The 27,234-nt window shown below is 43.2% G+C and overlaps 1 protein-coding gene across 7 annotated transcripts in view; it reads left to right on the top strand.

Annotated features, from left to right (window-relative positions):
* Positions 1–27,234, top strand: part of CLASP1 (cytoplasmic linker associated protein 1) — a 170,786-nt gene that overhangs the window by 79,638 nt on the left and 63,914 nt on the right. For 4 of the 7 annotated variants that reach the window (XM_081206379.1, XM_081206381.1, XM_081206380.1 and 1 more), the window contains exons 9-20: positions 5,846–5,998; positions 6,830–6,903; positions 8,929–9,021; positions 9,972–10,117; positions 10,966–11,101; positions 12,263–12,333; positions 13,695–13,754; positions 15,962–16,039; positions 17,268–17,435; positions 18,557–18,606; positions 20,138–20,191; positions 22,424–22,591. In XM_081206379.1, coding sequence (XP_081062505.1) covers positions 5,846–5,998; positions 6,830–6,903; positions 8,929–9,021; positions 9,972–10,117; positions 10,966–11,101; positions 12,263–12,333; positions 13,695–13,754; positions 15,962–16,039; positions 17,268–17,435; positions 18,557–18,606; positions 20,138–20,191; positions 22,424–22,591 — 1,251 coding nt within the window. The remainder of the gene's footprint in view (positions 1–5,845; positions 5,999–6,829; positions 6,904–8,928; positions 9,022–9,971; positions 10,118–10,965; positions 11,102–12,262; positions 12,334–13,694; positions 13,755–15,961; positions 16,040–17,267; positions 17,436–18,556; positions 18,607–20,137; positions 20,192–22,423; positions 22,592–27,234) is intronic. The other 3 variants (XM_081206382.1, XM_081206385.1, XM_081206384.1) reach the window with 1 other exon arrangement.

Genomic DNA, 27,234 nt, shown 5'->3' with positions numbered 1-27,234 from the left:
AACTGAAAAAAATTCTGAAGCCTCTCCCCCGCCCTTTCATGTATTCAGGGAGAGTTGGTCCAAGTTGGAATGCAATTCTCACAGACCAGGGATGTCCAACAGGCCGATCATGATCTACTGGTAGATCCCCGCAATGTTTTGGTAGATCACGGTCAATCTCTGGCTCCCTTTCATCTGTGTCGGTAAATCTGATTCCTGTCCCGCCCTCCATTGTTGTTTGAACTCAGGAAGGGAAGATGGAGCCCCCTCTGTTTTCATCCATAGTGATCTTTTTGTGAGTGTCTTAACCCCAACTTCCCTTGCCTCCCCCCCCCATGGATCTCCTCTCCCCAAAGAAGCCTGCACCTTAACCCCCCCCCAAAACAGGGCTTTTCACCTCCCAAAAAAAGCTCAAAAACCTTGAGCTGAACCCCTAAAGAAAGGGGGTAGATCACTGCCAGATTTTAATTCTGAAAGTAGATCGCAGTCTGTTGGGAGTTGGCCACCCCTGTCATAAACACTTAGAGGGAAGAAGAATAAAGCATGGCCTTTTAAATCGCCGTACTCTCTGGAACCCCACCAGTCTCTCCGTCTCCTCACCCGAGAAGGAGGTATTAATGACCAGGCAGTAGTTTTTGCAAACCCCAGAGTCTAGGGTGGGATTCTTCAAAAGTGGATGTATTACTGCCTGTTTAAGGGCAGTGGGCACAACTCTTATCACACAAGAAGTGTTCACCACCCCCTAGTGCAACACAATCGAGCTCCCTGCCTGCTGCACCCTTGCAAGCGTCCTCCCCACATCATAAGGCTGCAATAAACTGAAACTGATCCCAGAACGTATCAGAAGGCCCTGCGCTGGACTCCTCAACCAGGGTTTCAGCAGCTACAACATCCAAGGCACTGCAGGGCCCAGCGACTTTGTTTTCATAGGTCCATGTAAACAACTCACAATATGCAAACTGGGTGTTGCAAAGGTCCACCCACTACTTCTAGTCTGACTAGCCTCTGGACCATCCGAAAGAATTCTGCTGGACAGCTCTTGGGGAGGTTACAAAGTCGTTATTCTGCACCTTCACTGCCTCTTGCTAGGTTACATGATTCTGCCTGCCAAGTGTCTGGCCAGGTTCAGAGTGAGCTTTCCACTGCTTGCACTCTGATCATCTCCCAGCCTGCTTCATAGGCCACAGCTCCATAGTAAACCAAGGGAGGGTGTGGGTTCTGCAGCAGTGGGGCAGACCCTTGGGAGGTCTCATGCTCTCTCCCCCCAACCCCCGTCTCACTATCCCAAGGTGAGACCAGGAAAAAGTAGAAACCTTCTGCATTTGAGATAGTGGAGTCTGTGCTTGCTAGGCCATTTAGGCGCAGCTGCCTACTCCCTTTCCTGCACTGAAAGCAGCTTGCTGAGTTTGGTTGAGGTCATTGAGGCTTGTTTTCATACAATGTACTTGCCCAAAAAAGTAATTGTAGAAGTAGACTTGTTTCTGAGGGGTTAGAAGACATGGCAACTGATTGCATCAGTGCTGTAATCCAGAATCATGTAGCTGGTTTAAAATAACACCTTGGGTGTTAATTATTGAAAAACTTTCCTCTGTATACCTGCTTTTAGGATTAAGTTAGCATCATGGGATATTAATGTCCATTTCACTGTAAATGTATGGAATTTTTCTCCTGGGTAATTTGAAAAAATATTGTGTAGTGCTTTTTTGACACATTTTTCAAGGTTTATCTTTGATAGGTAGAAGATGATAATATGAAATATTTTCTTCCTATCAGGAATATTTTTTTCTACATTGTGAATTTTTAGTGGTCTAGCTTATGTGGGAGTGGACAATTTTCCTCAGTGCATTAGAGCTTTTATGGCATGTGCTCTTTATTCAGTAATCCAGGAAATATGGTGCTAAGGAGCCCAATGGTTTGTTTTCAACTTGAAACAGTCGTACTCAAAACCCTGATCAGCCACAGTGGGGCATATTAGTTTACTTTAGACAAGCCCCATTTCATTCTAACCTAACCAGTGGGGTTGATATAACACTAAATGAAAAACAAATTCACAAGGCATTTTGTATGCTATGACAGGCAGGATCAATAATAAACCTAGCTCTTTGTGGAAGTGCCATTCTCTTAAAAGCCTCTTGTGGAAAGCTGCTGCTATCATTTCCAAGATTTTGATTCAGTACTGAATCTGAGCCTGTTAAGTGTGCCACAGCAGTTACGAAAATAAATGTGCCTGTGAGAACAGGCTAATATTTTTCTGATATTGTTGGCATGTTTTCACTGTGTTGTTTGGAAAACGGCTTAGGGAATCCAGTTGTTGAAACAAAAGAACTCTCCCTCTCTCACCAGAAAATGCATGCGCAGATTTGCATGTGCTCTTCACCAGCCTTCCCAAAATTGGTAGCTTCCAGATGTTTTGGACTACAATTCCCACCACCCTTGACTATTGACCATGTCGTCTGGGACTGATTAAAGCTGTATTGCAAAACATCTGGGGGATACCAGGTTGTGAAAGGCTGCTCTACACGTTGCTCTAGGGAACAAATCACATTTCTAGCAACAACGTATGCTGAGTCTTTGAAGGTGGCTGCTTAGATATATTTGTTAGAGATGTCTACTTATTGCTCTGGGAAATTTGTGGACCTTTTATCCAAAATTGTTGGGCTAAGAGTCACCAGCACAATTGTTAAATAAACAGATTGCTACAAAATTGCTTCTCCTGAGAGCTCTTGCTTTCCACTGGAAATGGGGAACACAGCACAGAGCCATGGTTTTATCTGAAGAGCAACATATTTAGGACTTAGGTTATGAAAACCTAACCTCTTGCTTGTTAGTTTGTTCTTTTGTTTCAAAGCAAACATTATTTAGAAGGCTCCTGACGTGCCTTTATAGAATTTATAAACCTGTGAGAGGGGCAGTTGTGTGTCCCGTCCCCCCATTAATCAGCATAGATTCTTGGAATTCCTGGCATAGCATCTCTTTCTTCTGATTTTGCCCTTGACACAACCCTTCTTTTAAAAAATAATAATGACAAATGTATTTGTCATGGACAAATGACGAGAGCTGTTGAGACACTCCCATTAACCTTCCCAAGGGATGATACTGGGCTACTGCTACTTCTTGGTAGTCAAGCCAGCCATAGTAGGACTGCCTGCTGCAGCTGCCTCTCAGTCCTAGCCTGTTTCACCCCATTGGAAGGTTTGAAATTCACAAGGATTGACTGTGGGATGCTCTGTCCTCCTCTCAAGTCTCAGTGCTGAAGCCTGGGCTGTTTAACTCCGCGTGTGAAAGCAGAATGCCTAATGAACACAAGGGGCAAGGATTAATTATGTCCTGGACTTGAAAGCTGCAGTGGTCTGCAAGACAGCGTTGCATCTCGGCTTGCTATGGAAAGCATGAAGGAATGTTGAGGAAGATTATTTGCAAAAGGATTTGTACCCGTAAGCAAATTTATCACGATTTCCTCCTTTTATTTAGAGAAAGTGTGAGAGGGTTTTGTAAGCGTTTTATTCTTCCCTAACAATTGAGAGCAGACAAAGGCCTCTTTACACACAAGGCATTTGTCTGCATATTGCTAGTCATCATTCATACCCGAGCCAAAGAATCAGCAGTGATAGATAATCTCTCATCACAGAAAACCATTCACTGCCTTGGTTTATGGCCACTGAAGCCAGTGGAAGTAAAGCTTGTTTGGACTTTAGTGTTATGAACTGTAGAGCCTGAGTGCGGAATCTAACACTTGCTATAAATTATCACTGCATCACCCAACTGTTTTAACTGAGGTTGGATATGAGTTTTACTTTACTGTGTTGATCTGACTGCTTGCATCTTGTTTTCACGAAGTTCCATATTCTGATTTTTGTCTTATTCTTTGTTTCTCTTTCTGCCTTGTGCACATGCTGCTTCAGAAATTGGTGTCTGAATATGTCAGTTTATTGAAACTGAAGGGGAAGCTGGGAAATGTTAGTTTATTCTGGTTAGTGGGCAGAATGAAATGGGTTTTCAGTCTACGTTATGGGTAAATGTATTTTTGTAACTTTTCCTAAGGGTGCTGGATTTTTATACATTATGTATAAGGAGATATCTTTTTTTATACTGCAATCTTTTGAAAAGCGGTTTCTCTTTATGATATGTATAAAAATGAAATGTGCTTCTCTAAAGAGAAACGTGGACATCAAGCTTTTTCTTGTCCATTTAACGCTAAGGTATAATAAACCACACCCTTGATGAGTGTAGTGTGCGTGTGCGTGCGTGTGTGTGTGTGTGTGTGTGTGAAAGAGAGAGAGAGAACAAGAACAGCAATGCAGTCTTTCTGCTTTCAAGCACAGGTCTTTGCTATTGAAGTATCTGTTTTCTTTTTATAATAAACACGAACATTTCTACAGTTACTTAATGTATAGAGCAAGGTCTGTTTCTAAGGGGTGGAAGGATGACACTTTCACATTGTTGACGATGTTGGAGGCAATGAAAGCCTGAGGGAGTGCCTTCCTTCATAGGCCTCTATGTCTCTCACATTTCACTTCAGGTTTATTCCAGTACAAAATAAAAGAGCACATTCTTATGTTGTCTACTGAATGAGGGTGGACTTAAGCAGATGTATTTGAATGGAACCATTGGCAATGGATGATAAATGTCAGAACATTTTTATGGGCTCATCAAAATAGTTTCACCACACGTTTCCAGTATCTGGGCTCCAAAGACTTGTGAAACTATTTCTAGAAATTGAGGTTAACTAGGCCTTCATTGTCAAGCTATGGGATGAAAACCTTGGGGGGGGGGGAGAGAATAGGAGGTGGGGCAGTCACTTCCAGACACCACCTGCCACCTCCAGCCTCCTGGAATGTTTTGAAGATGGGGATTTTGGATTTTTAAAAAATGAGATAAAACCCTCCTCGCTACTACAAGCACTAAAGCTTCTAACAGCAGCAACAATGAGCAGTCACCAAATGTTTGACAGAAGAAGTTAATGCTAGTTTTCTGCAATTCATTTTGGACAGCCTTCTATATCAGAAAGGAGATCTGAGAAGGTTAATCCTGTATCTGGGGAAAACAATGTTTAATTTCTGGTTCTGCTGAACAACTTGCATGGACTCATCCCCTGAATGTAATTAAATTGGATATAGGGGCTAGAATAGTGGAAAAAACAAGGATCATTGTAAGTGATTTGGATAAAATTGTGTGAGGAGCTGTTGCTGCTTTCAGACAGGACAAGAATGGGAAGACAAATAATGTTGTTATGTGGCAGTTTAAATAAACAAATGGAGTTTTCTCTGCCTTTGCTTAGCTGTCTTTGTGAGAATTCACAACCACAGGATATAGTGTTGGTCAGTAGCAGTCAATTTAAAGAACATGGAGAGAATAATATGAATTGTATATATGGTCCAGGCCTGCATTTTCATGATTACAATATTTCTCAGCTGCAAGTCATGTCCAAGGAATAAATATTTCTTTGTGCCCTTGAACACTTCGAGCAGTTAATCACAGCCTTAGAGAGAAAGCTGTGCATGATTACTAACCAATCTCTCCTCCTGGTTCTCAGAAGAAATTTTAGTGAAGGAATTATGTTTAATCTCCACATTGGAAGAGATTAGGGTGATAGAATGGAAGGAATTTAGGAGATCGGGAATTCCCCTGAAACAAACTGTCCTTCCTGTAGTTTCTGTCATATGCTTCACTGAAAAGGTAACATATCCCTCTTTTTAAGAAGGTTTTGGAAATTTGGATATAATCTTGGAACTTGAAAGGCCAGCCTTCTGGCGATCAGGTCTGTCTTCTGAATTCTTGCAGAGTGAGTTTGCTCCAAAATGTGAGGTAGAAGCTATTCACAAATTCCTGAATTTCATCTTGTGGCTTGTTTTTTTTTTTTTGGCAGATAAAAACTTTGATGATGACGACTCTGTGGATGGGAACAGGCCTTCCTCAGCCAGCTCCTCAACGTCTTCAAAGGCTCCATCAAGCTCTCGAAAAAGTGGGATGAGTTCTGCTCGCAGAGTTGGAACAACAGCTCTGGTCTCAAAGGCTCCAGGTAGGTGGAGGCCTTGATAAATCATAAGGCTGACCTAAAACCCACGGCCCTAAAAATAAAATGTGTGTTGTCTTATTTTCTGTTTTGAGTGCCCATCTGAATTTGCTTGATGGACTATAACATTTTTAGGAGGCTGGCTGTCTTTCATAGTTTTGAGAACTATACAAAAGGACTTTTCTTGAATATGATGGGATAGCATCAGGTCAGCATGGTGCTACACAACTAAATTGTTCATAGTATTTCTACAGATTTTCTCCCTATTAGCAGTGCAAAATCAGAATTGTCTTCAAATCTTCATTCATTTGCAATTTGTAGTGGTTCCTATAAAGACAGCACTTTTTCATATCTTGTTTTCCTGAACTGCATGAAAACCAAAATAAGAGAAAGAAATAACTAGGAAGCTGTTTCCAAATGGCACCTACAATAAGCTTTCAAGAGTTTCTGTGCTGAACAATAGCCTCAGCTAATTAATGTTTTAAAGATTTTCCTTCTTCGGCCCATCTGTCCATCTTCATTGTATGTTCCTGTCAAGAATACCATACTTTCATTAATTATGCATGGGTCTGAATCCTTTAAGAGAAAAGGCATCCCTCTAGTTTAGGTAATATTCTGTTATATTACCAGACTCTGTGTGTTATGAGATACACTTATTCTTACTACTTCTAGGTTTCTTTGCTTTTCTTATCCTTAGCAGAATAAGAAATATTTACATGCAGCTCCTTGCACGTCTTGATGGTTTCATCAGCTTGTTTTGCCTGTTATTTTCTAATTTTGTTTTAATATTGTTTAACAAGAAGCATTAAAGCACTCTTTCCTTTTGGCATCTGCCAGCGACTAAAGAAGGAGCTGGTGCCGTCGATGAGGAGGATTTCATTAAAGCTTTTGAAGATGTCCCAACAGTTCAGGTAATAATAATGTTTAAAACACACACACACACACACACACACACACACACGGTCCTTCAGCCATAGTCAAGGCTGATGGACCCAATCTTTCTTATCCATCAGTTATGTCTTCAGCAGCCCAGGTCTCAGTATTGTTACTTAGATTATGCTGCCACTGCTCCCAAATACCGTATTTTTCGGACTATTGGACGCACCGGTCCATAGGACGCACCTAGATTGGGGGGGGGGGGAAATAAAGGCAAAAAAAATTTATCCCCCCCCCAGGCGCGGGGCTGGGGCGGGGAAGCCCGAGCTTCCCCCTCCCCCAGAACGGGACCCAGAGCCATGCTTTGGCATCGCTCTGGGAACTTGCGGGGCTGGGGGAGGAGGAAGCCTTCCGCCAACCTCCAAACCATGTCGGGAGACAGCGGGATGGCGCGCTGCGCCTCTCCCGCTGTCCCCCGAGCTTGTGGGGCTGGCGGTGGGGCTCTCCTGAAGCCGGGAGGTTGTGGGGATGGTGGGGGGGGGAGAAGCAGGCTTGCTTCTCCCTCCCCCAGCCTCCCGATCAGGTCGGGGAAAAGCGGGATAGCGGAGCGCCGCCATCCCGCTTTCCCCCGACCTGATCTGGAGGTTGTGGGGATGGTGGGGGGGGAGAAGCAGGCTTGCTTCTCCCTCCCCCAGCCTCCCGATCAGGTCGGGGAAAAGCGGGATAGCGGAGCGCCGCCATCCCGCTTTCCCCCGACCTGATCTGGAGGTTGTGGGGCTGGTGGGGGGGAGAAGCAGGCTTGCTTCTCCCTCCCCCAGCCTCCCGATCAGGTCGGGGAAAAGCGGGATAGCGGAGCGCCGCCATCCCGCTTTCCCCCGACCTGATCTGGAGGTTGTGGGGCTGGTGGGGGGGAGAAGCAGGCTTGCTTCTCCCTCCCCCAGCCTCCCGATCAGGTCGGGGAAAAGCGGGATAGCGGAGCGCCGCCATCCCGCTTTCCCCCGACCTGATCTGGAGGTTGTGGGGCTGGTGGGGGGGGAGAAGCAGGCTTGCTTCTCCCCCCGCCAGCCTCCAGATCAGGTCGGGGAAAAGCGGGATAGCGGAGCGCCGCCATCCCGCTTTTCCCCGACCTGATCTGGAGGTTGTGGGGATGTGGGGGGGGGAGAAGCAGGCTTGCTTCTCCCCCCGCCAGCCTCCAGATCAGGTCGGGGAAAAGCGGGATAGCGGAGCGCCGCCATCCCGCTTTTCCACGACCTGATCTGGAGGTTGTGGGGCTGGTGGGGGGGAGAAGCAGGCTTGCTTCTCCCCCCGCCAGCCTCCCGATCAGGTCGGGGAAAAGCGGGATAGCGGAGCGCCGCCATCCCGCTTTTCCACGACCTGATCTGGAGGTTGTGGGGATGGTGGGGGGGAGAAGCAGGCTTGCTTCTCCCCCCGCCAGCCTCCAGATCAGGTCGGGGAATAGCGGGGTGGCGGCTCTGCGCCTCCCCGCTGTCCCCAGCTTTTGGGTGCAGGCTGCTGCCCGCAAGCCTTGCGAGCCCGCGGGACATCCCGCCGGGCTTGCAAGACTTGGGATAGCTTCCTGAAGCCTGGAGAGCGAGAGGGGTCGGTGCGCACGGACCCCTCTCGCTCTCCAGGCTTCAGCAAAAGCCTGCATTCGCACCATAGGACGCACACACATTTCCCCTTCATTTTTGGAGGGGAAAAAGTGCGTCCTATAGTGCGAAAAATACGGTACTTTTCAGCCAGCTATGGGAAGAGCAGTGGGTGGAGCTTACTTCAGCCCATGGCCAATGCAAATCCTCTTTAATATTTTCTTTGCAGACAAGATGGAGGGGGGCGCTACCTGACTGTATGTAGAGCAGGGGGCAGCCAACATGGTGCCTTCCAGATGTTGCTCTGAGGCCCATCAGCTGAATCCTGCATGGCCTGTGGCCAAGGATGTTGGGGGTTGTAGTTAAAGTTGGCGTGGATGACCGACTGCAGTTGCTGTAAAGGTTGAATATAAGCTCAGCGTTTATGGAAATAAGCCTTGTATCTTAAGAAATGTCATGTATACTTTCCAGATTTATTCTGCCCGGGACCTTGAAGAATCCATAAACAAAATCAGAGAAATCCTGTCTGATGACAAACATGATTGGGAACAGAGAGTAGCTGCAGTGAGTATTTGTTGGAATTCTGTATGTATTGCAACTTATCTGGCTTGTATTTTACCTCTCTTTTGTGTCTTATGTGAGAGTGGACACCTGAAAGTTGTCACTCTGTGGTATGGTGGAAAATAGCAGTAGTCCTTTTATACATACATATTTATGGAAATCAAAACTTATCTGTATGTCTTGGCTCTCAGTGGATAAAGAACTCGGAGTATGGTTTCTGGCCTGGCGAAATCTTTAATGCTCAGTCAGATCAGGTGCTACACATGACTAAGCAAGCTACGGTGCTGATACAACAAGAAACATGCCCTCTTGGGTCCCTTATATGGGAATGGAGTCAGTACAACTTCAGCATGGCAAACCGGCAAGCAAATGGGAATTACTTCCAGAGGGCTGGATCTAAGGTGCCTGTTCACACCTACCTGTACACTCCAATGACTCTGGTGGTGCTGGAGGGGATGGTGAGATTGGAGGTGAACCTGGCACAGAGGTTGGGAGTGAAGGAGGTTCAGTGCGCCTGAGTAACATGGGGACAGAAAAGAGCCTGTGTTCTGCTGGAGCCCTCTCTGGTATCTGACACCTCATCCGTAGCTCCCTCCCCTTCTCAAGCCTCTGATACAGTCTGTCCCAACCCCTAGGTCAGCTCCTCTGATTCCCGCTCCCCACCCCTGGTCCAACCACAGCGTCTCTCCAGGACTCATGTATTCAGAACCATTATACCTGATAAATTCTAGTTTTCTTTCTGGGGAGTGTGTGTGTGTGTGGGGGGGAGGATCTAAAGAAGAAAATTTAGCTTTCAGTTCTCAGGCTTGTAGAAAGAAGTTTGAATAGGCCACATTCCTTGGTGGTTCACATGTCACTTTAAAACCCAGCCAGGTGGGCGGGGTATAAATAATGAAATGTTATTATAAAACATGGTTCATATTAATCTGCAGTTTGTTCTTGTTACCCAACAGCTAAAAAAGATCCGGTCTTTATTGCTGGCTGGAGCTGCTGAGTATGATACCTTCTTTCAACTCCTGCGCCTGCTGGATGGAGCGTTTAAACTATCTGCTAAAGACTTGCGGTCCCAGGTGGTACGAGAGGCTTGTATCACATTGGGGTAAGGAATGCAGTCTACATATTCTTAGCTGTCTTGTTAACTGTTGCAGGGATTGGGGGTGCTCTGAGTTAGATTGCTTAACATCTAGACCAGGGATGTTTGGAACCTCCATATGCTATTTGATTCCCAGCTCCCATCATCTCTGACCATTGACTGTGCTAGCTGGCTACAAATATGGAGGACATTCCTATTAATGTCATTTCTAGAAAGGACTGGCAGTTCTTGGTTTAAGTGCCTAGAAGCTTATTTTATATTGTTCTTTACGTTTTACCCCTAAGCCAAGTGCTACGCCGTATTATGAATGTACCAGAAGCAGAACTTCTTCTTTTTTTTAAAATGGAAAGCTATAATATTGCTTCTAGGTTCAGCCAGAGTTCAAGGTGAAAGTTCAAATCGTTGCTTTGGCCTGCTCATCCCTGTTGGTGGTAATTCTACATTGGAGTCTGCTGGACTCTAGGGCACATTTAACAGCACCTCTGAAATTTACGAATGTCAAGACAAGATGGAAAGCTTATGAAAAGAATGGGCCTGAAACCGACAGTACTGGGAAAGAAAGCAATTTAGCTATGCCTTCTGGGCTGTTCCCCGGTAGTGCAACAGTGACCTGCGCTAACTCTGTCGCTTGTTAAAACACATACAAAAAATAAACCACATTATCTGTTAGAGAAAAAAATGTAAAGTGTTTTGTTAACCCAGTTTCTGGTTATGGTGTTTGTAATGTGTTGATGCAACTGAAAGCTGCTGAGAGCTTCTGCTTCTAAGTAGCATATGATCATATTGAACTCCATTTTTTTGTTTTACTGTTATGACATAATTCTCGTGTTGTTGTTTTTTTTGTTTTGTTTCAGGCATTTGTCATCAGTCTTGGGTAACAAGTTTGACCATGGGGCAGAAGCCATCATGCCAACAATCTTTAATCTCATTCCCAACAGTGCCAAAGTAATGGCCACCTCTGGTGTGGTAGCTGTTAGATTAATTATCCGGGTGAGTATCTCTCAAAGCAAATGTGAATCGTGACACCAGGGAATATTTTTTATTTATTAGAGTTGTGGGGGGGGGGGTATAAACATTTGAAAAACAAACCAATTAGCATGCTGTCCAGAAGAATCCTAAATGGGACAACATTTGGCAGACAAGAAGACTGTGTGTGTGTTTGTAGACAAAGCGCACAAATGTGCTAATTTCCACAACGTTCCTTCACGGAACATAGCCAGACTGGAAACCAACAAAGCCTAAGAAATGAAGTGATTCAACGGTACCCTCTGGGCTACCATCTAATAGTATGACAGTGAGCTATGCTAAATTCATAACTTGCACAATTCTGATGAAGAATAAGGCACATCATTTGTTGGAGACAAGGAGGGATAGGAATCATTTGTTGGTGATCAGAACTTGCCCTGAGAAAGCAAGCATGCAAACAAACATATTTGAATTCCTTCTCTGTGTCTGAGCCTTGTTGATGATCCCCTGCAATTTTTAAATTCAATTTTGGTTTTCAGTACCTGAAGGAGAAACAAATAAATCCATATCCAGTTCTAAGAAAATATCAGCATTAAAAGACACGTTGTAAATCTTTATTTTTGTAAACAACTTTAAGTCTCTCCCCCCCCCAATCAAGTGGTGTATAAATTTTATGAAATAAATAAAGCAAGCAAGCGCAGGGATGTAACTCAGTCCGGTATATTTTTTTAACAAAAGCATGTGCCAAGAAAAACTGATAATAAATAAATGAATACATTTTAATGTTCATGATTTATACATTTAAATCCCACCTTTCTTCCAAGCATCTTGAGCTAGCTTGCATGATTCTCACCACAATAGCCCTGGCTGAGAGGTACATAGACTGGCCCATGGTCCCACAGTGAGCTTTACTGCTCAGGAAGGCCTTGAACTTTGCTCTCCCCAGTTGCAGTCTGACAATATAATCACTATACTACACTGCATATAATTGTTTGTTTTTAAAATATTTATTATTCTTGTAATGGAGAGGAGCAGAGGGACATGTTTGGCACTGAATCCATCCTCTGTGTGTCTGATTGAGTCAACCACAATCTTTTCATTTTAGCATCTACACTTTAGGAACAGTTTTTTTTTTTGCTTTCAACCTCTCTTAAGATTTCCCTGTTGTTGCTTTTCGTTCCGTAGCATACACACATCCCTCGACTAATCCCCATCATCACCAGTAACTGTACCTCCAAATCTGTCGCAGTTAGAAGGTGAGTTGTGTTTCCCTCCCTCCCCCTTTTCTTGATCTGGTGGCTTAGCAAAATGAAATTTAGTGTTAGAATTGTAGATTTGGAATGTCCTAGAGACTGCCCACAGGACAGGGAGAAATCTTTCTCACTGTTTAGCAGAGGCAGTTTTAGGGTAGCATGTTCGGTTCAGCCACACTTGAGTGTCGGCCCATAGCAGGTGCTGCAACAGTGAGCACAGGAGGTGGGGAGCATCAAATTTTAGCATCACACAGGGTGCTGCTGAAATTTGAGAACCCAAAGTCTGCCACTGCTGTTGTTTTATTGCTTAATATTCGGTGTTTTATTATTTTTTTATATGTGTTGGAAGCTGCCCAGAGTGTCTTGGGCATTATTATTATTATTATTTATTAAACCAAGGCCAAATACATGAATTTTAGTTACCAGTAACAAGCTGAAGACCCCTCTCCAAACAGGGTGGATAAAAAGTCTCTCTCTCCCCCACATTTAGCCCAAGGTCCAAATTCAAATCCAGAAACATGCCAAAATTCTGCAGATCAAATTAACAGTGGAGATGCCCCTACTTCTCTTCCTAGAGCCCTCAATATATTGCCACAAGAAGGGAAATCAGCTAGATCTCTGTAACTGCCAATTTCAGAAATCTTTAAGCCTTCTAGACACTAATTGTTTCATTCTTATATTATGTGTAGCACCTATCACACAGTTGTTGACAATTGTTAAAAGCATCCGCAGTAAGTTAAAATAAAGTGACCTGAAATGTTCAAAAGTTGGTATTAGCTTCCAACTGGCTTGGATAGAAGACTTCAGTCTTAAGGGTGCCGGGTGGGGATGGAATCCTATCACTTCAACGGGGTAACACAACTTAAATTAGTATAAAAAACCCCAACCCCCAGTATTCCCCCCCCCCCATCCTAAACACCCATTCTGAACAAGATTTCTGCCTGCATTTGAAATGCTAGTTGATCCCAACAAGGGACATGATCCTCACTTCAGCACTGTATGAAATGTTGCGTGTGGTTTTTGTTCTGTGAGCCCAAGACTTTGGTCGAAACATACAAAAATGTGCTTTCAAGGCAAAAGGAGAACCTTCCACATTCTATGACCAGCCGGAGGGACCCACTTAAAAATAAAATCCAACCTCATAGTGATAGGCACACAGAATATTACAGTGACCGCATCACAACTACAGAACTCACATTGCCCAGAAATTTGCAGAAGCCTAAGTATTTTCCAGAAGCATATATTTTTTGGTAGATGTGGCTTTTAGTGACCTTGGGTTAGGCAGTTATGAAGTTTAATGTGGTATGTGTATTTATAAAGATAACCTAATTAATGGTAATTTCCCATATTTGTTCATACCTTAGGCGCTGTTTTGAATTTTTATATTTACTTTTACAAGAATGGCAAACACACTCCCTAGAAAGGTAAGATGTGTGTATTGTAATAGAGGAAGCATGCTTCCCTCTAACCTCACTCCCCCCCTTTTTTCCCTTTGGTAGGGAGGGAATTCTCTGATAGACTTGGCGACATTTGGGAGGAGTAGGCAATCTCCATTGGGCTCCTTACTCCCGCAGATATCATGTGGCAGCAGCTATTCTAGCAGAGGGATTGATGGGAAGCAGGGCCACTCCTTCAGCTCTGTGGGAAGACCAGTTCCATTTAGTGGAACTCTCCCTGAACTGTCCCGTTCCAGCTGGTCCTTAAAAGAACTGCATCACTTGATAAGGATTGGGGCCTGAGTTTGCTTGCTTTCCCCTTCCCTCTTTATTCCTTTTCCTCTCTGCTTGTATTGCATTTTTTGCATTGTAAATCTGCAGGCTAGGGGTGTGTTTATTTATCTTACGTAAGCTGCTCGTGAAGCATTTTTGGCTGAGGAGCACAGTAAAATATTCTAAATTAGCAAATAAACAAAAGAGGAGAGAGAAACAAGGGAGCAGAGGAAATTAAATTTAACCAGAGTGTGTGCTAGCCCCAGGCCTATAGGATCACTGTAAGGTAAAACTGCTGAGTAGTGTGATATTTAAAGATTTCCAAGCCAGCTTGATTTTTCTTTGACCACGTTCAGAAGTTGAAAATAGTTCATGAGTGTTTTATGCTTAGAAGCAAAAGGTAGAGCGCCCCGGGCAGAGGGGAATTTGGTTGCCAGAGAACTGTGTTACTTATGTAATAGCTTATCCTTTTCAAAACATTTGCAGCTATCTTGAGCATTTAGATGAGAGCTGAATTATAAGAATCTGCAGGGGTACAGAGCATAAGGAGATTGTCACAGTAGCTAAAAAGACGTTGCAGTTTTCAGCCAAGTCAGTGAGACAGCATCCACACTTCTTAGCCTTAAAATAGTCCCTAAGGAGATGAGACAGCTTGCATATATTGTATTGTGCTGACAGAATATGTATCTGTCTCTGGGAACTTTAGGCGAATCTTAGTCTTCTGCTGTCTAATACCTTGTGGCAGAAGAGCTCCACTTTTCAGGGCAGGAGGGGAAGAATCCTAATGCCTTTCTTAGTTCTCCACATGCTGGGTTGAGAGTTAATTTAGCTAAATTTGATATTACCCATCTGGAATGAAAAGGAGAACAGATTGCCTGGGAGATACCACGCTTACAACTGAATATGGTACGTCTCAATTCACCCTTTCTCAGTGAGGAAGGAGAATGAAATGCATGGAAAAGAATAATTAGGCCTATATTCCCTATCACTACGGCTATATTTTCCTCACTGCAAAGGATATTTCACTGGCTCCTTGTCGTATTCTACATCACCCAAATCTGTCTCTAGAGATTTTGTGATGGTTTAATCTCAACCAAACTGACCACTTCCCTTTTCCTCACAGAAGTTGCACGTTAGACTCGACCTCATTCCCATGTAACATTAAGCCAAACTATGACTATTAAGCCAAAGGAGCAAATGTGCAGGCTCCTGGAAAGGAGATCACGATCAGCATGTTGCTCCTCTGGTTGTTCTGCCACTGTGCTTTCACTTAGCTAAGTCATGGTTTGGTTTCACGCACACTGTCCAAATCCAGACTCGTGATGTAGTTTTTGGATTACATGCTAAACTGGCTTAGCTCAGCACAGAACCAGAACAGATGTAGGAGCGAAGCAACTGTGATCTGCTCTGTGGGAGCTTGCACAGTTACTCATGCTGCGTGCAGACGGGACCACCAAATTGTTTTGATAGCTTTGTTCCCTGAACGTTTTGTGCTGTCACATTATCTTAACCAGTTGGTGTCGCAAGCACGATACAACATAGATTATGGTGCCAAAGTTGTTTGTTCCGCTCCCGCCAGCAAGTAAACCCTATTGATTCCCAAATGGCTTCAGCGGCATATGCACATTTTAGCATCTCTATACTTTTATGCTTCTGTGGTTTCCAAGTAACTCAGGATTGACCTCTGAAGAATGTTTCTTGGCATTTTGAATACAAGAGAGGCAAATGCAATAAAGCTGACTGGCACAAGTAAGCAACCACATCCTCAAAAAGGATATTGTGTAGAAATCTGGGCTTAGCAAAGCATGCTGTTTTTATTCTGGCAAGATGGACAAACTTTTTATGGCCCCAAAGTGCAGTGGCGCTGGAGTATCTCCCCCCCCCCCCACGGCCTGGTAAATGATGTTGTTTTCTAATCTCAGGCACATATCAGTATTGGCTGAAACACTAAAGAAGGGAATCCACGATGCTGACTCTGAAGCACGGATAAAAGCCAGAAAGTAAGTGGGTGTCTTTTTCCCTCCATTGCAGATTCCATCAAGGAACGTTGTTGTGTGCTATGCAGCTGAATTCAAGGCTATTAAAGTCTGCAGCAGTTTCATGAAATTTGATGTCACTTAGTGAGGGGCAGAATCATGCCTTCAGGAACTCACATGCAAAAGGGAGAGAAAGAGACTACTGTAGGCATGCTATTGACTGTATTGTTTATAATAGCTTTGCCTTGTTTTGGTGTAAGTTGTTTGGAAGATTCATCTATTTTCACAAGAGAGTCGTGTCAGTTTCAAAGATCTGTTTGCTCAGTGGTTCTTTAAAGACCAGACATTTGCATTCTAAGACTTGCTGGTATTTTCAGAATTGCAGTTTGTAATGCCTTTCTCTCTTGCCACCCAATATTTTTGAGGACTTCACTAGAATTCAGTTTTCCCTTATCAATGCTTGATCCCTCAGCCTTCATGGATTATTGCTTGCCTTAGCTGAAACTGCGAGAAAAGTCCAATCGCAATGGTTAAACCCAGTGTAGTGACAAAGTGGTAGGCTATGTTAGTGTATGTTGTACTCCCCATTGAGATATATTCTTATTTTGCAGTAGGAAGTGCAATTATCCCTGAATCTTTATTCTCATTTCCTGTTAATTTCTTTTCCTGCCGGGAACATTAGAACTAGTGTGAAAAGCTAGTGAAAGTTTAAATGTGAACAAGATGCAGGATGCTCATAAGTTGTTGTTGTTGTCATCCTCTCCTAGTTCTGCAGCTGCCAGGTTTTTCATGTTGTCCAAATCTGGGCTCATGGTTTGTTTTGCTGCAAACAAACCACAAGCGGAAGCCAAGGCTTGTTCTTGGCTTACCACTCACAATTTGTTTTTGAGGAGCAAACCATGAGGCCTGGTTCAGATGTTGTGACAAGCCAGACTCTGCCTCATTTCCCAACAGCAGCGGGGGAAGACTGGAGGAAGAACTTGTGAGCAGCAGGCATCTTGTTTACAATAAAGCACAGTTTGCTTTTAACAGTGGTGTAAAGTGTGATGCATGGACCAATGTGTGGAGGCATAAATAATTTATGTGGAAATAAATGGATGTAAATATGCTGGTTTTGATTCCATAAGTTGATTCCCCACCACCACTGCCGTTTTAAATTTTGGCTGGAATTTCAACAGAGCAGCTTCTCTGGGGCTAAAGTTCTGTTGCGCTAATGTCGTGTTCAGTGATTGATTTGAAATTTTATCCTCAGGTGTTACTGGGGCTTCCACAGCCATTTTAGCCGAGAAGCAGAGCATCTGTTCAATTCGTTGGAGTCCTCATACCAGAAAGCCCTGCAGTCTGACTTGAAGAACTCTGACAGCATAGTGTCCTTGCCTCAGTCTGACCGCTCCTCTTCTAGCTCCCAGGAGAGTCTCAAGTAAGCTGTCACAGTGTTAATACTAACAAAATATGACCTTTCCCCATTTTCTTTTTAAACATTCAGTTTCATTTGCTGAATTGGTACCGCTTCTGGATTCTGAGAATTGTCGCTTGATTTCATGTATAGGAACTTGATCTAATTGTTCTGATTTCACATGCGACCCAAAATTTAGCTTGTTTGTTCATTTTAGAGTTTTCTACCCTGCTTTTTTCTTCATTAAAAAAATAATGAAGCGGCTTGCAGTAAAACATTAAACATTCACATGATGAACACTTTTAGAAGACATCTGAAGGCAGCCCTGTTTAGGGAAGCTTTTAATGTTTGATGCATTACTGTATTTTAATATTTTGTTGGAAGCCGCCCAGAGTGGCTGGGGAAGCCCAGCCAGATGGGCAGGGTATAAATATATTATTATTATTATTATTATTATTATTATTATTATTATTATTATTATTATTATTAACATTTATTCCAAACAAAACCATAATCCAACAGTGTGCATCTGCCTCTTATCACAGCAGACAGGAATAAATCCCAGAGTTCATCAGTCTACCCCAAACAGCTCCCTAAAAGGCCACGTTTTAATGAAGCATTGAAACGTTGAGTCCATTTTAGCTTCCTTAGGGAGAGCATTCTGGTGTTTAAAAGGCCCTGCCCCCCGAGCTTCATTCTGCAAGGGAAGCTGGAGTGGGATTGGACCATGTGGGAGGGAACATGTGAGAGAAGGTGGTCCTTGGAAATGCTCCACTCCCAGGTGCGCAGGGCTTTAAAGATGAGGGCCAACACCTGGGATCTGATGAAAACAAAATCCCAAGGTGACACTTTGGTCTGGATCTTCCTATGACCTTTCTCAGCAGTTTCTTGTAGAAGTTAAAAACCATGGGAGATGGAACCTTCTATAAATAGGGAAGGTGGGCGGAACGCTTTTTAACGTTGATGTTCTTCATCTGTTGGAATCTGTGGACAGTGCAGGCATGCATTGTTGTAATCAATTGTAAATGAATGTGGGGAGGGGAGGGAGCCTCCTAAGCCTCCGAGATAACAATTTTTGGAAGTGTTGCCATTTGTGGATTCAAAGAAAACCTGTTCTTAAATCCATACTTTCTCCTCCTTTTTAGTCGTCCGCTGTCTGCCAAAAGAAGTCCAACTGGAAGCACTACATCGCGAGGTGAAAATTGAGAGGACTGGGTCTAAAGTGGGAGGGGGAATGGGGCGGTATGGGAAAGGTGAAGCACCACCTTCCCTGCAAATGCTCCTCGTGTCAAGCCAACAATAAACAGTTCTGCTCAGTGACCTTTGTCAGGCACTGCTAGACAGAATAGGTAGTACTAGCTTAATTCAGTATGGGAGCAGCTGCTCAGAAATGCTGCTACCTTTCATGAAGCAGTCTCAAAGTGGGAAAACGTTTTGGGATAAATGGCAACAGAACTCGGAGAGCAGATTAGTCTCAAGATTTGTTCTGCAGGAGTAAATTCTCACTTAATAACTTTGAAGCAACACTTGGCAAAATATTTGAATTATGTTCATCCGTGAAGGCATTTTGAGCCAGACATTGTTTTGATAAAGATCATTCTTTATTAAGCTCCTTAAAATCAGTTGGGATGTCTTCGTTAGATTGGCCTCAGTGCTACTTATGACAGACAGCAACAAATCACTAATATATGAAAATTTATGACAGGCATGATACATTTTGCATTAATTTCTAAGTCATCCTTTACGAACCAAGTGCTCTCCAGATATTTTGGTTACAACCTCTCTCAGCCTAGCCAATGTGCCCATTAGTCAGGGATGATGAGAGTCATAGACCAAAACATCTGGGGGCCACTAGGTTGGCAAAGGCTGATCTAGACAAATCTTTGGATTCCATATTCCACAAGTATTAAGGGATGGCAGCAACCAGGCTCCTAGGGACACTGTGAATACTGAGAGTAATTCTCCATTGGTTTCTGGTGCAACTCACAGTACTTCATGTCTGCCACCCTGTCCACAAAACGGGTTTCTTTTGAGAATGGAAGAGCTTGAAGTCTTCATTCTAACTTTTCCTAGCTTCATAAGCAAATGTCTTATTCAGGTGCTCAGAACTGCAGATGAATGAATGAAAAACTTTTAGACAGAATTATTACAATTGTCAGAGTTTTCCATGGTTTCTTCAGTTTATTTTGAATGTGTTGTAGATTCGGACAGTACAGGACGTGCACTACAGTACGCACAGTAAATATAGTAACATCATTAGATATAGTAAGCGGTTAAGTTTATTTATACCACTCTTCATAAGAAAACTGCAATCATTTGCAAGCAAAATATTTTTTTAAAAAATGCAACAGCTAACACCCACCACATTCTTCTAAAAACGTTTTAATCATGTATTGTCATTGCAACAAAAGCAAATGAGGCCACCTTTTTATTTATGTGCCTGTTTCTGTTTGCCAAGAGAAATTCGGTCGTCTTGTTGCAATTTTTGTAAGATTTTCCAACTACATCCTTAAAAATAGGGCCTGCCAACAAATAGGGAGACGAATCCTCAACTATATCTTCCCCACAAATATACTGCCTCAAACTGAATTGAGTATTCCTGTAGTAGCCATCCAGAACGGCAAAGGGTATCTGCAGAAGCCTTATTCTTTTAGTAATAATAAGCTGTAGTAGCAATCTAATAGATAGGTAACATTAACTTACTCCGTCAAATTTTCTTCTCACAGAAGCTACATCAGAGCAGCAGTATGATTTAGTTCAGAATAAAGATTTGAGTGGAGGTAGGAAAACCTATATTTTAAACAGAACAGAGTCTGGATGGTTCATGTAACTGAGAAACCAAGGTCCACCAATCTAGACCAGCCTTCCCCAACTTGTGGCCCTCTGGATGTTGTTCGACTACAGCCCTCATCACCCCTGATCCCTGACCGGGGCTTATGGGATCTGTGGTCCAAAACAATGGTCACCACTTCGGGGAAGACCTTAGATTTTTGATGAGTTTCTGGTTAACACACATATGGTCTGGGTTGGAAGGACCTGGGCTGCATCAATAGGAGTATAGCATCTAGATCAAGGGAAGTAATAGTGCCACTGTATTCTGCTCTGGTCAGACCTCACCTGGAGTACTGTGTCCAGTTCTGGGCACCACAATTCAAGAAGGACACTGACAAACTGGAACGTGTCCAGAGGAGGGCAACCAAAATGGTCAAAGGCCTGGAAACGATGCCTTATGAGGAACGGCTAAGGGAGCTGGGCATGTTTAGCCTGGAGAAGAGGAGGTTAAGGGGTGATATGATAGCCATGTTCAAATATATACAGTGGTGCCCCGCAAGACGAACGCCTCGCGAGACGAAAAACTCGCAAGACGAAAGGTTTTTTCGTTTTCGAGTTGCTTCGCAAGACGAATTTCCCTAAGGGCTTGCTTCGCAAAACGAAGCTTGCCCCCGCACCCCGGACCTCTTTTGAAGCAAGGGGCGGCGGGGAGAAGATCGCTTCTCCCCGTTGCCACCCCCGCAATCTCCGGGGACAGGGGAAGGCGCGCGTGCGCCTTCCCCTCTCTCCCCGGACCCCTTTTGAACCAAGGGGCAGCAATGGGAAGAAGCGATTCTCCCCGCTGCCCCTTCCCTTGCTTTAAAACAGGTCCGGGGACAGAGGGGAAGGCCCGCGGCTCTTCCCCTCTGTCCCCGGACGGTCTCCATAGGAACGCATTGATTGATTTTCAATGCATTCCTATGGGAAACCGTGCTTCGCAAGACAAAAATCTTGCAAGAAGAAAAAACTTGCGGAACGAATTAATTTCGTCTTGCGAGGCACCACTGTAAAAGGATGTCACATAGAGGAGGGAGAAAGGTTGTTTTCTGCTGCTCCAGAGAAGCGGACACGGAGCAATGGATCCAAACTACAAGAAAGAAGATTCCACCTAAACATTAGGAAGAACTTCCTGACAGTAAGAGCTGTTCGACAGTGGAATTTGCTGCCAAGGAGTGTGGTGGAGTCTCCTACTTTGGAGGTCTTTAAGCAGAGGCTTGACAACCACATGTCAGGAGTGCTCTGATGGTGTTTCCTGCTTGGCAGGGGGTTGGACTCGATGGCCCTTGTGGTCTCTTCCAACTCTATGATTCTATGATTCTATGATCTCAGTAGCTGAGATTACATACAGAATAGTTAACACAACACTGGCAAAAGAGTACCTGATAGGTCCTTGAAAGGGCCATAATCATGTTGCCGTTTCTCTGACTGAATGTGAGGGAGATCTTTATTTTGCCAAATAGGAAGGGAGAGGAGGAAGCTGGATAAAGAGCACAAATATGTTTACTTTAATTTGGTATGACACATTAATTTAAAAGACGTAAAAAGTTTGATTTTAACACAGTTTATTTGTTAAATAAGAAGACTTCTTGTAATAGCAACCACAAGAATTACAGTGTTGTTATACCTCTCTCAGTCCGTTGTTTTTTGTTTTGTTTTTAAGAGGGTGAATTTTGGAAGAGCATTGAACAGATTGCTTGTTTTGTGCTTGTGTGTTGTATTTTATGACTGGTGTTTATCACTGATTGATTTCTGGCTTACTGTTTTATTGCTGAATTGCTGTATGTTATTGTATGTTTTCATTTCATGTATTCTATTGCTGTGTGTCAGCAAGAGAACAACAAAAAACTTTATTTAGTAGAGATAGAACAAAACAATTTTCAGCTGAACTTAAAACCAAGCTGAAAAAGAGAAAGCATGAGGCTTATTTAAAACCACATTAGAATAGTGAAGGTGTAGAGTTTCATTTCAAAGCGAAGGTTCATATAGTATTTTTCCATTTTATGGGGGGGGGAATTCTTAGGATAAAACTTACTGGAGCATTTTTGTGCCTGAAATTATTCTTTGGGCGTAGGGAAAAGTCTTTAGTCTTAGCCCCCCCAATTCTCCTGGCAGGAATGAAAAAGACTTGTGCTAAACTGATCTTCCTGAGTATCCTTATCTTTAACGGTGCGTATCTCTCTTCCCACCCCCCTCCTCAAAAGCTTCTACAGTGAGTGCAAAATCTGTGTCTGCATCAGGGTCCCTCCAACGTTCTCGCAGTGACATTGACGTGAATGCAGCAGCCAGTGCCAAATCTAAAGTCACTTCTGGATCAGATGCCCCCTTCAGCTCGGCAGCGGCCTTGCCCCCGGGTTCATACGCATCTCTAGGTAAGCTTATTTGCTTTCCCATAAAGGAGATGAGTGATTTATGTAAGGATTTAGTAGAATAAATGAATGCATTTCTTAGGGAGTTCCAGCCTTACAGAGAAATAGTTTGGAAAATGGTATATACTGTCCCATAGGGAATAAACTCGTGGATTGTTTACAGAAGGGTTAGCTAAGGGAAATAGGTTTGGCATCTACGGCGCCTGAGCAGTTTATGGAGTGGTGGCGTTTTATTTGACATGATGGCTGTCACTTTCTTCGGCAAGGCTTCTGTGAATTCTGTGAGCAGCCAGACAACTCAGACTGTGCAGCATGAGGAACAAATGTTATTCTCTGGAAAGAATGCAGTAGCTGCAATCTAGGGAAAGTGGCCCTATTGGGTTGCATTCCACTAAGTCATACTCAGAATAATCCCATTTTCATCAGAGTATAGGACTAACTTCAAATCCATTGATTTCAGTAGGTGTGCGATTGGTATGATGTTGCAGAATACAACCTTTTCTAATCTCTAATATACATTTGTTAGGATTCAGTGCAGATCAGGGGAAATCGCCTCCCTTTTTCTCATAAAGATTAGGTTATTACAGCTTAGTGTGGCGAAAACCTTGTTTAAACGAAGATCAATATAAGTGAGTATGTGGCAAGTCGGGCCGAGATAAAACAGCCGCTAAGTTTCCCCAGTGTAAAAATTTGGAGCAGCTGCTAAATTTTGCCTAACATTCTGGGGGAGCAAAATTAAAACAAACAAATATGACTTGTGAATGTTAAAGGCTGCAGGAAGCATATTTCCGGCATGAAACAGACTAGTTTTTCTCCAGAGAATACCCTGAATGACTCTATGCTTTAAGTGATCGTAGTATAACTAGGTATTATTATTACCTTTGTATCCCACTTTTCCTCCAAGGAGCTCAGAGTGGTGTACATATATACTCTCACAGCAGCCCTGTGAGATAGGGTAGGCTGAGACTGGTGACTCGCCCAAGGCCACACAGTAAGCTTTGGGTCTGAGTGGGGAGCGGGGATTCAAACACTGGTCTCCTGGGTTCCTTGTCCAGCACTCTACCCACAACACCACACCGGCTTCTATGTGTCCTCCTGTGTTCTTGATTGGTTTGCATGTTGCATTCTTCAAGCGGAAATCTTGTCAGCATGAGCCAATAGTGCCACCACAGAATCTCTGTCAACTTTTGTGGGTATATTTGTTTATTCAGTTACTGCTTTTCCTGCACCTAATCTTACAATAACCCCAATCATTTATTTTTAAAAAAAAATTCTTCAGTTTAAATGGCAGACTACTTTCATTGACCTTAGCAGGCTGTTCCTTTCAATTGGTTTAGTCTGCACTGCACTCAAAGGGGGCAGCGTTCTTCTGATAGTACTTAATCTGTGACTAATTTTATTTGACAGCATCCAAGTAGTTACGACACCTATGACACGTGGGGCTACCTTTGAAGGTGACCCGGAAACTACAACTAATCCAGACCTACATTGGCTCCCAGTACGTTTACGAGCACAATTCAAAGTGTTGGTGCTGACCTTTAAAGCTCTAAACGGCCTTGGTCCAGTATATCTGAAGGAGTGTCTCCACCCCCATCGTTCTACCCGGACACTGAGGTCCAGCGCTGAGGACCTTCTGGCAGTTCCCTCACTGCGAGAAGCCAAGTTACAGGGAACCAGACAGAGGGCCTTCTTGGTAGTGGCGCCCTCCCCGTGGAACGCCCTCCCACCAGATGTCAAAGAGAACAACAACTACCAGACTTTTAGAAGACATCTGAAGGCAGCCCTGTTTAGGGAAGCTTTTAATGTTTGATGTATTACAGTATTTTAATATTTTTTTGGAAGCCGCCCAGAGTGGCTTGCGAAGCCCAGCCAGATGGGCGGGGTATAAATAATAAATTATTAGTATTAGTATTATTATAGAGTGCACATCACCTTACCATGGTCAGTTTCTGCAGAAGGGCTCTCTAATGACCAAGTATGCAATGCCTGCATTTCCACAAGTACCTTTTTATTTAAGAAGAACTTGCGGGCCCAGTATTAGGGAAACACAGAAGCAAAGACAAGTGGTTCACAAACAAACTAGTTCTGTATTACTTCCGCTGGTTTAGAGAATTACATTTTGACAGTGTCCCCTCCTCAGCAATAGGCTAATTGTATTTCTTCAGTATTAAAAAAGAGTAGAGCACACACTCTAGTGAAAAGACATCAAGCTTCTCTTTCTTCCCTGCTATACTTAGTGCAAGGGCAGGCAGTTTCCTTAAGAGCCATTCACACAACCAGCACAAGATCGCTCATATGCACACTTGTGTTAACGAACCATAATGGGTGATATCCAATGCATGTCTTCCTCCGCAGCCCCCTCCTTCCTCCCCAAATCTGCTACGGAAGGAGGAGAAAACAAAAGTCCTATTGTGCAATCAGGTTTCTGTTGTGCAAACGGGAGCGTTGGGAATAACACTGGATGTCACCAATTAAATGTGCTGAAAGCATTATGGGGTTATTTGTCAGCAGGTGGAGCTATTGTCATAACGATCTCTGCTGTAAGAAGCAGTCTGGTTAAACGAATGACCGAATTTTTGTTTGTTTGTGTGTTCATGGTACTTGTATACTCTGGTAGTATAGGCCTCTCTAACAGGTTTACATGAATAAAAAAATTCCTTCCAGTAGCACCTTAAAGACCAACTAAGTTAGTTCTTGGTATGAGCTTTCGTGTGCATGCACACTTCTTCAGATTTACATGAAGTTTTAAAACAATCTTATCAACCGTGCAGCACACTTAAAAGCCAGGTGGCAGAAAAGGAAGTAAACTAAAAGCACGATGAAATTGAAAAGGTGGGGAATCGAAGGAAAGACAACCCAAGTGAGGACTAGGAAATGTCATAAATATCTGGGGGTGGTAGCCGCCTTGTGCGGTTATCCATGCATGTATTACGATAATTCCGGCTTCAGGTGCACAGATGTTGCATTTCTGTTTAACTAACATTATTCATTTAATTCAACTGAAACTTATACCTTGTTTTTGTAGCTAACTACACACTGCCCACTTCTGCTGAATATTACTAACTTTCCCTGTTAACCCTCTCATTTTTTTCTTCTAAATTTGCTTAAAGATGGTACTACCAGTAAACCTGAGGGTAAGCAGTCTCTGTGTAACTGAGGTCTGTCTCTGGCTCTTACACCAGTTCTCTGTTATCACCCAAGTGGTCCCTGATTTTCATCTGTGTTCACTGGTGCCTTTGCATGACCTCTTGCATGGTGTTCTCCTCTTACTCATGCTGCTGCTGCTGCTGCTGAGTACCCTTCACCTTGTCTCTCAGCTCACCCTTGTCATTAGGCATAATACTTAGTGGAACATTTTGCTTCTGAGTAGTTCTGTGAACCTAGCCTAACGTATTGAACACTTCATGAATATCACCGCACAACTGAGGGTTTACCTGGTTTTTGTAACTGGAAATGTTGGGCTCTTTCGTTTCCGTAGAAAAAGCTTGCTTAAAAAAAGAAAGAAAAGGGCATAAAAAGGTTATTCTGGTTCTTTGCCCAGTGGCCTTCCTAGGCCTCTGCTTTATTTATTAATTGTGTAGAACTACAGTGGTGCCCCGCAAGACGAATGCCTCGCAAGACGGAAAACCCGCTAGACGAAAGGGTTTTCCGTTTTTGAGCTGCTTCACAAGACGAATTTCCCTATGGGCTTGCTTCGCAAGACGAAAACGTCTTGCGAGTGTTCCAATTTCCCCCCGCTTTCCCCCCTTTTTCTAAGCCGCTAAGCCACTAATAGCCTTTTAGCCGCTAAGCCGCTAAGCCTTTAATAGCCGCTAAGCCGCTAAACCGCTAATAGCGCTAAGCCGCTAAGCCGCTAATAGGGTTGCTTTGCAAGACGAAAAAACCTCTAGACGAAGAGACTCGCAGAACGGATTATTTTCGTTTTGCGAGGCACCACTGTAGTAACATTTTAATGGCTAATAGTTTCTTTCATTGTACAGTTCCTGGCAACCTTGAAATTTATTAGCTATGACTGCTTTACCTGTTACTTGATTTTCTTAATGCTTTTACATATTTTAGATGTTTTTAATTGTTTCTAAATTTCTTAAGTATGTTTTATTTTTATTTTTAACAGTACAAATATTATGGGATTGTTTTAAATAGTGCTGTTTTCTGTTTACCTTTTCATGGTGTTGGAAATAGTTTCGTTATTGCGAAAGGTGTGCTTTCTGAAATAGCGCTGGAATAGAAAGGTAGAAGAAACAGAATGTTTGTTGAAGAGAGAAAGGGGATCCCCTTGGGAAATACAACTTTTTATTCCTTAAAAAAAAATCTATCATATTTCTAATGGCAACTGCAAAAATGGCTGACTTTGCTGAATAGCCAAAGCCAGACTGAGCATTTGCACTGAATTTGGTTATTTTTAGACTAACCTGTAGCTTAAAGTGAAGATAGTAGATATAATTACCTTGTGAGGTAGGACAGACTAAGACTTTTAGAAGACATTTGAGGGCAGCCATGTATTGGGAAGTTTTTAATATTTGATATTTTACTACGTTTTTATATATGCTGTAAGCTCCCCAGAGCGGCTGGGGAAAAACCCAGCCAGATGGAGGTGGGGTATAAATAATAAAATTATTATTATTATCATCATCATCATCATCATC

The sequence above is a fragment of the Podarcis bocagei genome, assembly GCF_964188305.1.
Source record: "Podarcis bocagei genome assembly, chromosome: 1".
NCBI classification, from domain to species: Eukaryota; Metazoa; Chordata; class Lepidosauria; order Squamata; family Lacertidae; genus Podarcis; species Podarcis bocagei.
The sequence above is the reverse complement of the archived record's forward strand: the minus strand, read 5'-3'. Positions and strand labels throughout refer to the sequence as shown.